Source organism: Zingiber officinale, chromosome 3B (assembly GCF_018446385.1).
Source record: "Zingiber officinale cultivar Zhangliang chromosome 3B, Zo_v1.1, whole genome shotgun sequence".
Lineage (NCBI taxonomy): Eukaryota > Viridiplantae > Streptophyta > Magnoliopsida > Zingiberales > Zingiberaceae > Zingiber > Zingiber officinale.
In genome coordinates, this window is record NC_055991.1 from 56,802,479 (window position 1) to 56,812,674 (window position 10,196).

At 37.3% G+C, this 10,196-nt stretch overlaps 1 protein-coding gene across 1 annotated transcript; it reads right to left on the reverse strand.

Moving 5' to 3' along the window:
- Positions 1 to 1,743: 1,743 nt before the first annotated feature.
- On the reverse strand, positions 1,744 to 7,020 carry LOC121968312 (putative gamma-glutamylcyclotransferase At3g02910). Its single transcript, XM_042518743.1, has 2 exons — positions 6,280 to 7,020; positions 1,744 to 2,153 (listed from the first exon to the last, which is right to left on the reverse strand). The coding sequence occupies exon 1, from the start codon at positions 6,891 to 6,893 to the stop codon at positions 6,300 to 6,302; it is 594 nt and encodes a 197-aa protein (XP_042374677.1). The 5' UTR covers positions 6,894 to 7,020; the 3' UTR covers positions 1,744 to 2,153; positions 6,280 to 6,299.
- Positions 7,021 to 10,196: the final 3,176 nt, after the last annotated feature.

Here is a 10,196-nt window from a genome sequence, read left to right on the forward strand (position 1 = left end):
TAAAAATTTATAAAATTTTCCTAATTTAAATTAGGCCACAAAGTTTTAAAAGAGAGTTGTAAAATTTATAAAACTTTCTTTTAAAAAGAAATATTATTAGAGATATTTTAAATTTTAAAACTTTGTTTTAAATTTTAAAACTTTCCTTTTAATATCCACATTAGAAAAAAAAAAGTTTGTAAAATTTTATTAGAAATTTTCTTCTTTTAAAATTTTATAAAAAAATTTTCTTTCTTTTCCTTTTAATAAGTGGTCGGCCACCTTGCTTGGTGCCCAAGCAAGGGGTCGGTCAAATAATTAAACATCAACAAATAGTTGTTTAATTAATAAATCAATCTAGGATTGATTAATTAAAAGGAAAGAAAAAGAAAAAAAAAAGGAAAATAGGAATGAGTCTAATTTTTTATAAAACTCTTTCCATAATTTTCCGTTGGGAAACTAATATAAAAAGGGGGAAAGGGGAGGCCTTGAATAACATAACAATTGATATTGTGTTGTTGGAGATCATCAAGTGGTCGGCCCCTCTCCCTCTCTTCCCTTTGCTCTCTTTTGCTCCTTTGTGGTGGTGGTGGCCGAATTCTAGAGAAGGAGGAGAAGCTTTCCGGGTGGTGTTCGTCTTGGAGGATCGTCCCCCACATGACGTCCAAGAGGGGCGAGGGATACGGCAGAAGATCTCGAGGTTTTTAGCATACAAGGAAGAGGTATAACTAGTATTTAATTTCCGCATCATACTAGTTAATTTTTCTTTGTATAAATACCAAATACAATAGCCATTCGATTCTTGTTTTTCGAATTTAATTTCGATGTTGTGTTCTTTTCTTTTTTCCTTGTGATTTGATTGTTCCTTTCGGTTAACCTAGAGTTATATAAGGAAATTAAATATTAATTTTCCTTAAAAGGTTTTGTCTAGTCGGTGGTGGTTGCTCCAATATCCAAGAAGGCCAAGTGCCTCGCTATGCAGTACTGGAAGTCAATTTTGGAAACTAATATTTAATTGAATTTATAACCTAGGTGATTTGGATCAAACGTTTTAAGTTTCGCAGGAGATCCAAATCTAAACCTAAAAGAACATATAAGTTAAACTTGGAATCAAACGTGTTAAATTCCGCAGGAGATACAAGTTTAACTTAAAAGAACACATGGTAGCTAGGAAAGGTTCACGTACAAAATTTTTGTGCAGTGGAGCCATTGGGTTTTCCGAGTAGCAACCAACAGTAATTGCCTTTATAGTCCACCCAGTTACGGATGACGTTTGACGAAGCCAAAATATGTAACTCCTTATGTAGGGAATCATGGTGACTTCAGGTCCAAGGACTAATAGTCATACTAATAGCCACATGAGAAAGTATATGACACTCATATAACGATCCATGATACTTTCTCATGGCGGGTCATTCAGTATACATTCTCCAATGCATACCCATGTATCAACTTGATATCTCTATATCCATGACTTGTGACATCAAGTCATCGAGTTGACCTACATGCTAGTCTCGTCGCATTAACATTATCCCTGAATGCTAATACTTGAGTAGGAATGATTAAGAGTAGTGTTCCCTATATCATCTCACTATCGATTCAACTAACCGATTGATATAGGTAAGAACCTTCTACTCAAAGACGCTATTATACTTAGTTATTTGGCACCAATATAAGTAAGCATAATAACCATAAACAAATGTCTTTATATATATAAGAATATGATACAACGAGTTCATACAACAATCATCAAATGATTGGCTCTAGGACTCTAACTAACAGATGGGACAACTTCAGGATTTTCCATCAGATCCACAATCGGATCCTCTTCTGGATCTTCCTCAAACTCTTTAGGATTCTCTTCAGGCTCTTCAAGATCCTCTTCATCCATATGGTGAAGCAGTTCCGCGCATAACTCTGAATATGTGACGTGTCCTTTATGGAGCCCCCATATATAGTCTGCTACCACCTTGGGATTCTCCGACAATGAACCTATCAAAGCCTAGATCCTGTAATTGTCTAAGACTGGAAACTCTTGCCGCTCGAGTTTCCAGAATAATTTATTTTGTCATTCAATGTGTCTACTAACTCCATAAATAGAAGCAATACTCGATCTCCTGAATTTGCTCTCGTAGCACTTCGATATGAGTCAAGGTGGTAATCGTCCGTGTCATCTATAAATTGAAATTAAATAAGTCAGCATAAAACCAACTAACCAGTACAAAACTAGCTTACTTCAATTTATACAAGCATAGAACCAATATAATAAATCAAGAAAAATAAATCTTCTCGATTTTCAAGAGTCTAACTTGGTCCATTATTCTCGTTATAACTATTCTAATTGGACTGGGATGTCTTACCTATATTTTGTTATTATTTAATCTAAGCTCATTTAAGCTAATCTCAAACTTATTAATCAAATTCAAGTTCGTTTAATTAAACTAATGCCAATTGCTTTAAGTCTAAACAAATCCAATCTATTTGATTAAATTTGACCTAATAGAATAAATTTGGTCATTTGATCATATTTGGTCTAAGCCCAATCAAATCAACCTAAATTGATTCTGATTTGAATCAAACTAGTTCGGTTAAACCAACTAATGATTTAAGCTAAATCAAGGTCTATTTGAACCAAAGATAGTTTGATTAACCAACCTAATCGATCTGGTTCAGTGAACCAGAATGAGATCTAAGTCTAATTATAATTAATATCCAACATGTGTTAATTAATTGAGACTTAAATCATTAAGTTATATACGCTAACGTTTTTTTTTTAATTTTTATGACAACATTGGTTTGTATATATACATTGTTTTAGATCTCATTCTGGTTCACTGAACCGGATCGATTAGGTTGGTTAATCAAACTATTTTTGGTTCTGCCAACATGACCACGCCGTCATACACCCCTTCCCACGCCGCACAATGCGCGTTGCACGTCACACATCCTCTGCCGCAACGAACGTGCCAACATTAACGGTTGCTCATTACCCGCCTCTTGATTCAATCGCGATTCTTATTGGCAATTGCTTGTGGCCCATTGCGGGCTTGAAAGGAAACCACAACATGCAGTCGTGATTTCCCGACAGCTGTGCATGACCCAACTACGATTGGAATCTATGATATTAACACCAACTTGTGCTCCACAGCTATTGGTCTCTACCACCCCATGGTGGCAACAAAAATTATAACTCAAAAAATTGCATGTTAGTAGAAGATGCAGAATAGTATGGGCAAAAAAAACGTTACTGACTATATCATGATTGCATGAACGAACAGAATATATAAAAAAATGAACTGAATCATTTTAATCTACATGCGTTATGATTGCAAACATTTGAACATACATTTTATAAATTCTTTCATGCATTTAGAACATGATTCTGATATCAATGAACATTGAAATGCATGAATACTCAAATATGAAAAACGTAAAATTTAAAACGATTTGCAAGGATGAATCCCGTTCTTCATGCTCGTCGTCAGAATATCTGTGTTTATCATTCGAAGAGCAATTACAAACTAAAAGCCCTTTAAATTCCACAAACCAAATCCTTACGTTTATGAATGTTCTCCTTGTTCTCACGGACACACCTTTTTCTCTTCTTTGTCTCTTTCTAGTTAAATGACTTGGATGCTTTCATATTGGGAATCCCCCAAGGGTAGTATGATCATTTGCCCCAATTAAATGTGGGCAATATGCGCATTATGGACAACCCTCACGATCCTACATTTTCATTACCAACAGTGAGAAGACAAGTTCAAATAGGGAGGACCACATATTTGACAATGATAGTTTTGGCAAGTTAGGTTCACCTAATGTCTACCATATATAGTATAATTGATTGATGAATACTAACAGTCGATTGATGATACTATGGTAACAAACAAAAAGTTTTGAACTTGACTATTACACTCAATTGATTTGCGATGAATTAATTGATGAACAATAATAGTTGATTGTTGGCATTGTTACAACAAATAGAAAATTTTTAAATCAGCTATGATATTCAATTATTTGGACATCAATCGACTGATATATAATAACAACCGGTTGTTCATGGTAAAATCAGAAAGGTAAAAGTAGCATTGCAAGTGTAATGGTCGAATTCAATAGAGATTGATGGTAATGATCAATCAACTGATAAGCAAATCAGCCTGACTTGAAGGTTATAAAGAGAGAGCTTCATGGAGGATTTGGTTTTCGGAGACAAATGTTATTGCATTTCTAGACCTTAGGGGGTTATTTGGTTGAGGGTCAACTGTGATAACCTTGGTTATCCATCCAAGGTTATCAATGATAATTGTGTTTGGTTTAGGAAATCAACTATTCTTGAGTAATCATATATGTCCGCTAGCATCAACAAACATCATCAATTCGGGAATGAAATTCGGAATGAGATTACCTCCAATTTTGGGGGTTTTCCTCTATTCCTGACGTTATCGAGAATCAACGCATCTGTTCGCGTTCCTTCGTGAGGACTAGTCGGGGCTGCACTAAAGACTCGTCGGGGCAGGAGGACTCGCCGGGGCTAGAAGTGGCAGTAGGCAGCTCACCTCCAGCCTGACTAACCTCCGAAAGCTATCCCGTGGTCACCGTCCTAGGGTGAAGCTCACACACACCGCCCGCCGAACGCAGTCGCCGGAGGTCGCAATAGGCGGCTCATCTCCAGCCTGACGAGCCTCCGACAAGTTGTGCCCGTCGTCGTCATTCCAACGAGAAGCTCACACACACACCGCCCGCTAAATGCAGTTGTCCAAGGCTAGAGGTGGCAGCGGCTTGTCGGGCCTGAGGTGGTAGGCGACTCTTTAGGTTAGAGGTGGCAACGACTCGGCAAGCAGCGATTCTACCGACGGTGTGTGAGAGACGATCGTATTTTTTTTAATTAGATTTTTTTAAAACTTATATTTTTAATTAAACTTTAATTAATTGAATCGATCTAACTCCTAACTATAGTTGAGATAAATTAAATAGATATAGTTTAAAGCCCAACAAAATTATCCTAAAAAAATTTCTAAAATAATAAAAATTTCTAAAACATTATTAATTTATTTATTTATATAATCACCATTAATATTAATATTAATATTATATATATATATATATATATAGTTTTATTAGTTAATTCGAATAGTGATACAATTACTTGGACAAAGTTATATATTAAAATCTTCAAACAAATAAATTTTTATTACATTACCTAAAATTGAACCAAATAACATTTAATTATGTTTTATTCCCCAAAACATAGTTATGTGATTACTAAGTAATCACATAACTAAGATCATATATGATAACCTTGAACTAAGCACACTCTAAGAGATAATCCAAAAGCATTCAATAGCGATTAAAAGCAAGATTCAATTGGGTAAATTGTTGGTTATATTGTATTTTATTTTTCATCTTTATTTTTTTTTTAACCTTAAACCAAATACACTCTAAGAGAAAATCCAAAAGCATTTAGTGATTAAAAGTAAGATTCAATTGGGTAAATTGTTGGTTATATTGTATTTTATTTTTCATCTCTATTCTTTTTTTTTTGTTTTTATATAGAATAGAGAATTATAAGAAGTATAAAGATAACTGATAAGGTGAAAGATAGTGGAGATATTACTAAGACGGTAAAAACAAAGGGTTTGGAACCGGGTAGAAACGATTTATCTCTTATGTTTATGTTGTGTATTTGATTTGTATTGCTCTTTGTAGACGATCATAACGAATGATGATCGAATGAGATCAAAATTATTAATTATTAACCCTCCCCTGTAACGAAGTCATCGATCCCAACAATACCTTCTTCCTATAATTATATTGAACTCTCATCTCTTCATTCTTACGTCATCACCACACGTCTCCTAATATTTAATCGTTTAATTCAGCAGATTAAATGGCTATACTCTTAATTAAGTCATTCAAACTTACACGAGAGCTAATAAAAACAAAAATGCTATTAGGAGTGTATCCCTTTAAGTTTTATCTCATTAGCAACCCTACCATGAGATAGATTATGAACACAAAGTCTCATTAGCAACTGTAACATGACAAGATTAATGATCTTAAGTTGTGATATTCACATATTTGGATTGTTGCATCTGTTTAAGTACTCTTGGATGCTTAAGATTTATTATTCTTTTATATCTGTGTTTGAATCTACTGTTTTAATTTTGAAACAGGGTAATCTTGAAACAGATCACAAGGCCGGCACCACGGACTGGTAATTGCCATCGCCAAAGAAGAAAGAGGCACCAATCGCCAAAACAAAAGAACAATGGCGGAAGGGAATTAGGAGAAAATACATACACTTGATCCGTACGTTCCAATTAAGACCTGGACGAGGCGACGAAGAGGCGGATCTGGTCGAGGAAGGAGATGTCTTGTGGTCGATCCATCCGCTTCACGTACCCCGTGGCCTCCTTCTCCGAGTACACCTTGTATCCCCTCTTGCCATTGCGCCGCCATAGCTCGCTAGCGTAGCTCGGGTGCGCGTAGTACGCCTCGGCGGCCACCTCCGCTTCCGCGGAGTGGGGATCTCCGAGGACGGCGACAGAGATCGGGAGGCGCTCGTAGTGGCCGCGCAGGGTGCCCTCGAGCTCGTCCATCCGGGTGAGGCCGCGCGGCGACACGGCGTAGAGCTCGCCGGCCACGCGCTCGCCCTCGCCGGGGAAGTTGAGGAGGAAAGGAACGCGGTAGGGGCCACAGACTAGGGGGAGACGGCCGACGGTGAGGGAGGAGCCGACGAAGGAGGCGTCGCCGGCGCGGATCAGATCTTGGATGAGGCAATGGTTGGAGAAACCGCGCTTGAGCGTACCGTAGGTGAAGAGGAAGCGCCCGTCCGTATGAACTCCTTGCGCGACCATGGTTGGATCAACGGGGCTATTCGATCTGAGGTAGCCGCCGTAGCACCCAGCAGACATCACCTCTTCGCTTTTGTCAATTAGGGTTTGGGAGATCGAGTTGAAAAAGGGTGGAGAGGGCGAGGAATTTGGAAGTGGCAATGAAGGCGGTGGTTCTCAATGTGCTTCGCTGGCGATTGGCGCTGAGAAGAACACATAAGACTTATAGAACACACGGCTGTTCTTCCACGGTTATAAGAAATCAACGGTGAGGTTGATCTGTCCGATGTTGCCACTTGTGGTGAGAAAACGGGTGTAACGTTGTGGTGAGCTAGTGATAATCCTCAAATTTTCAAACTTTCAGTCCAAGATAAGTTTTTAATATAATTTTGAGATATATTCTCTTCCCAGTTTCTTCATTGTTTGAAATATATTTTTTAAAATATTTTATAAGTTTTCTACATACATAATATATATATATATATATATATATATATATATATATATATATATATATATATATATATATATATATTATTATATTAGCACCAATGTGTATAGGCACCTGTAAGAAAGTATATTATTTATAAATGATGAATAATTTTACCTGTTTTTGACATTCATATGAGATTATATAGGAATTAATTTCTACTCTTGTTAATATATATTATTATATTAAACTAACTCATATAGGAATTAATTTCTAAAATGATAATAATTTTATCTGTTTTGATATTGATATGAGATTAATTATTGTTATCACGTATTAAAAGATATATAGTATATACTATCACTAGTGATAGGAAGTCAATGTCATATATATCTTAAAATTACTATAACCAGGGGCATTTTAATACCATCACTTTATGATCATCTCATGTCTTATTCAATTTATATCTAAAGTAGTGACAGTATTAAGATATTTTATTTAACATTTACTATGATTTATAGTGATTCTTGTTACAATTTGAATGTAAATTTGTATGTAGGGAACTATCACTGACAGTCTCTTGTGTGTATAAAAGTAAATTGATAATGTATCTCATATTGAATAACCAAACGTATCTTTTAGACTAATCGATTGGGTAATGATTCATTGTGAAAGATTTGGAATAAACTAGGGCAATCGATTCAATTTGATCAATCAAAACAATGATTCTCTGTGAATAAAAAGTTTCAGAATCGATTGTGTAATCGATTAGAAGTGATTGATACGACTCATTAATTGATTAGATGAGTGAAAAAGAGTCGTTCTGTATATTTTGAATGGTCACGCTGATGTGACAATTAATTAGAGGTAAGTCAATGAATTATGAGGCGTCTAAGTAACCCTAGGAAAGGAGTTTCATGAAGATTTGAAGCTAGACCTTCTTTAGGTGGTTCTTGAAGTTTTGGCAAAAAGTATTGCTGCACTTTTCAAGAATCAAAAGCTAACCAAAGCAAGAAACAAGCAAGCAAAGCAAGGTTCATTGTTGTAAAGTCATTTTCAATTTTCGTTGGAACCTAATTTGTGTTTTCTTATTGTATTTTTGTGCTTAAGCTTGTATGAGGAGGCATTTCTGCCTCCAAAAAGGAGGTTTTTATAGTGCATCTGTGAAAGAGAGGAGCAAACCCTTATATTAGTTATCTTAAGGAGATAGATACCAAGTAAACTAAAAGTATTAACATTGCTTCAAGTTTTCCGTTGCAATCAAGTTCAAAGAAGTGATCGAAGCTATTCACCCCCTCCCCCCTCCTCTTGTAATAAAAGGGGCATTATCGGAATCAATGTTCAAAGGGAAGGAATCTGACTAAGAATAGAAGAGGAAGCTCAAATCAAGAGAAAGTTTCTAAGGGCAAAACTAAGGTACCATTAGTTAATGGTACTTATTTAAGTCATGATAAAATACATGCTAAAAATAACTTTTATGCTTTTAGAGCGTCCTATCATGAAAATAGAAAACATGATAATTCTAATAAGAATTATAGGTCATATTATGCTAGAATAATCCTACCTAAGTGTTGGGTTGCAAATAAAGTCCCACAATGAAAACATATGAAAAGAATCATGAACTTATAAATGAAAGATATCTCCATTGGTATGAGGCCTTTTGGGTAGAGCACAAAAATAAAACCATGATACCTTAGGACCGAAGTGGATAATATCATATCAATGTGGAGATATCTAAATTCTTTTAGTCTTAACAATTGGTATCAGAGCCCAGACTACCAGAAGGACTAACCGCCGACTATGCATAAGAGTCATGGTCCAATCGAGCCATGTGGGTGGAATATTGATCTCTAACGAAGGAAGTAGGGACTCCTATGTCTAGATCAAGATGATCAGACACCAAGCAGAGAAGTCCTAGTTGCGGCTACACAAAGAAGACCTAGTAAGTCGGTTGGGCTGAGGAGCAAGGAAGTTCTAGTAAGTCAAGTGGACCAAGGTGCAAAGAAGTCCTAGTAGGTCAGTTGGAACGAGGGGTAGGAAATTCTTGGTGGGTTATGTTGGAACCCCAAGGTTATTTTGGTGTGATCAACAAGTTAAGTTAGGTCCTGTATATTTTTAACCTTGTGTCTAAGTGTGCAGGAGCTTAGGAGCATAGGTAGTCGACCGAAAGATGCGGCTGGGGAGAAGGATGGCACGCGGTCCGTCCGAGAGATGAGGCGCTGCAGAAGAGTATACTAGTGGACGAGAAGAAATCGTGCGGTGGTTCCGAGGGACGAAAAGCCGGAGCGGAAGACTGCTCGGGGAGCAAGAGACGCAGCTAGCGAGAAAGTCGGCACGGGGTGCGACCGAGGGATGAAGTCTGCGGATGAGTATGCTGGCGGACTAGAAGGAAGCACGCGGCGATTCCGAGGGATGAGAAGCCGTAGCGGAAGCCTGCTCGAGAAGATTGGAAGTTGGGTTCGGGTGAACTCTATTCCGGATGGCAGAAATCACCCAAGCAAGAGGAGCCGGAGCAAAAAACCCGGACCGAGGTGAGCAGCATCGGAGCAGAAGGCTCAGACCAGAAAGTCAACTTGGTTGACTTAGTGGTCCGGGCGCCCGTAGATTGATTTTTGACCGGATCACGTCAATCGCGATCCGTTTCATTCGGGATAAAGTTTTATCCCCCCCGGGCGCCTGGAACCCCTTCAGGGCACCACGATCAAGGCTATAAATACAACCTTGGTCCAGAAGCTTTTCAACAATCCAAGCAATTCATTCATTCAACACTTGTGCACTATTTGTAGTTTAGCTTCTCTGTTTTGCGCTTCATTGCTGTAAGAGGCTTCTCCGCCTGAAGGAGATATTTAGTGCTACACTTTCCTTGGATTAACAACCTACTCGGTTGTAACCAAGTAAATCTCTGTGTGCCTCTTTCTTTAGTTTCTTTCTACTTATTTATTTTATGCAAGTGT

Bases quoted from the DNA above. Each gene is read 5' to 3' on its own strand.
- LOC121968312 (XM_042518743.1), bottom strand. From the start codon at position 6,893: ATGTCTGCTGGGTGCTACGGCGGCTACCTCAGATCGAATAGCCCCGTT.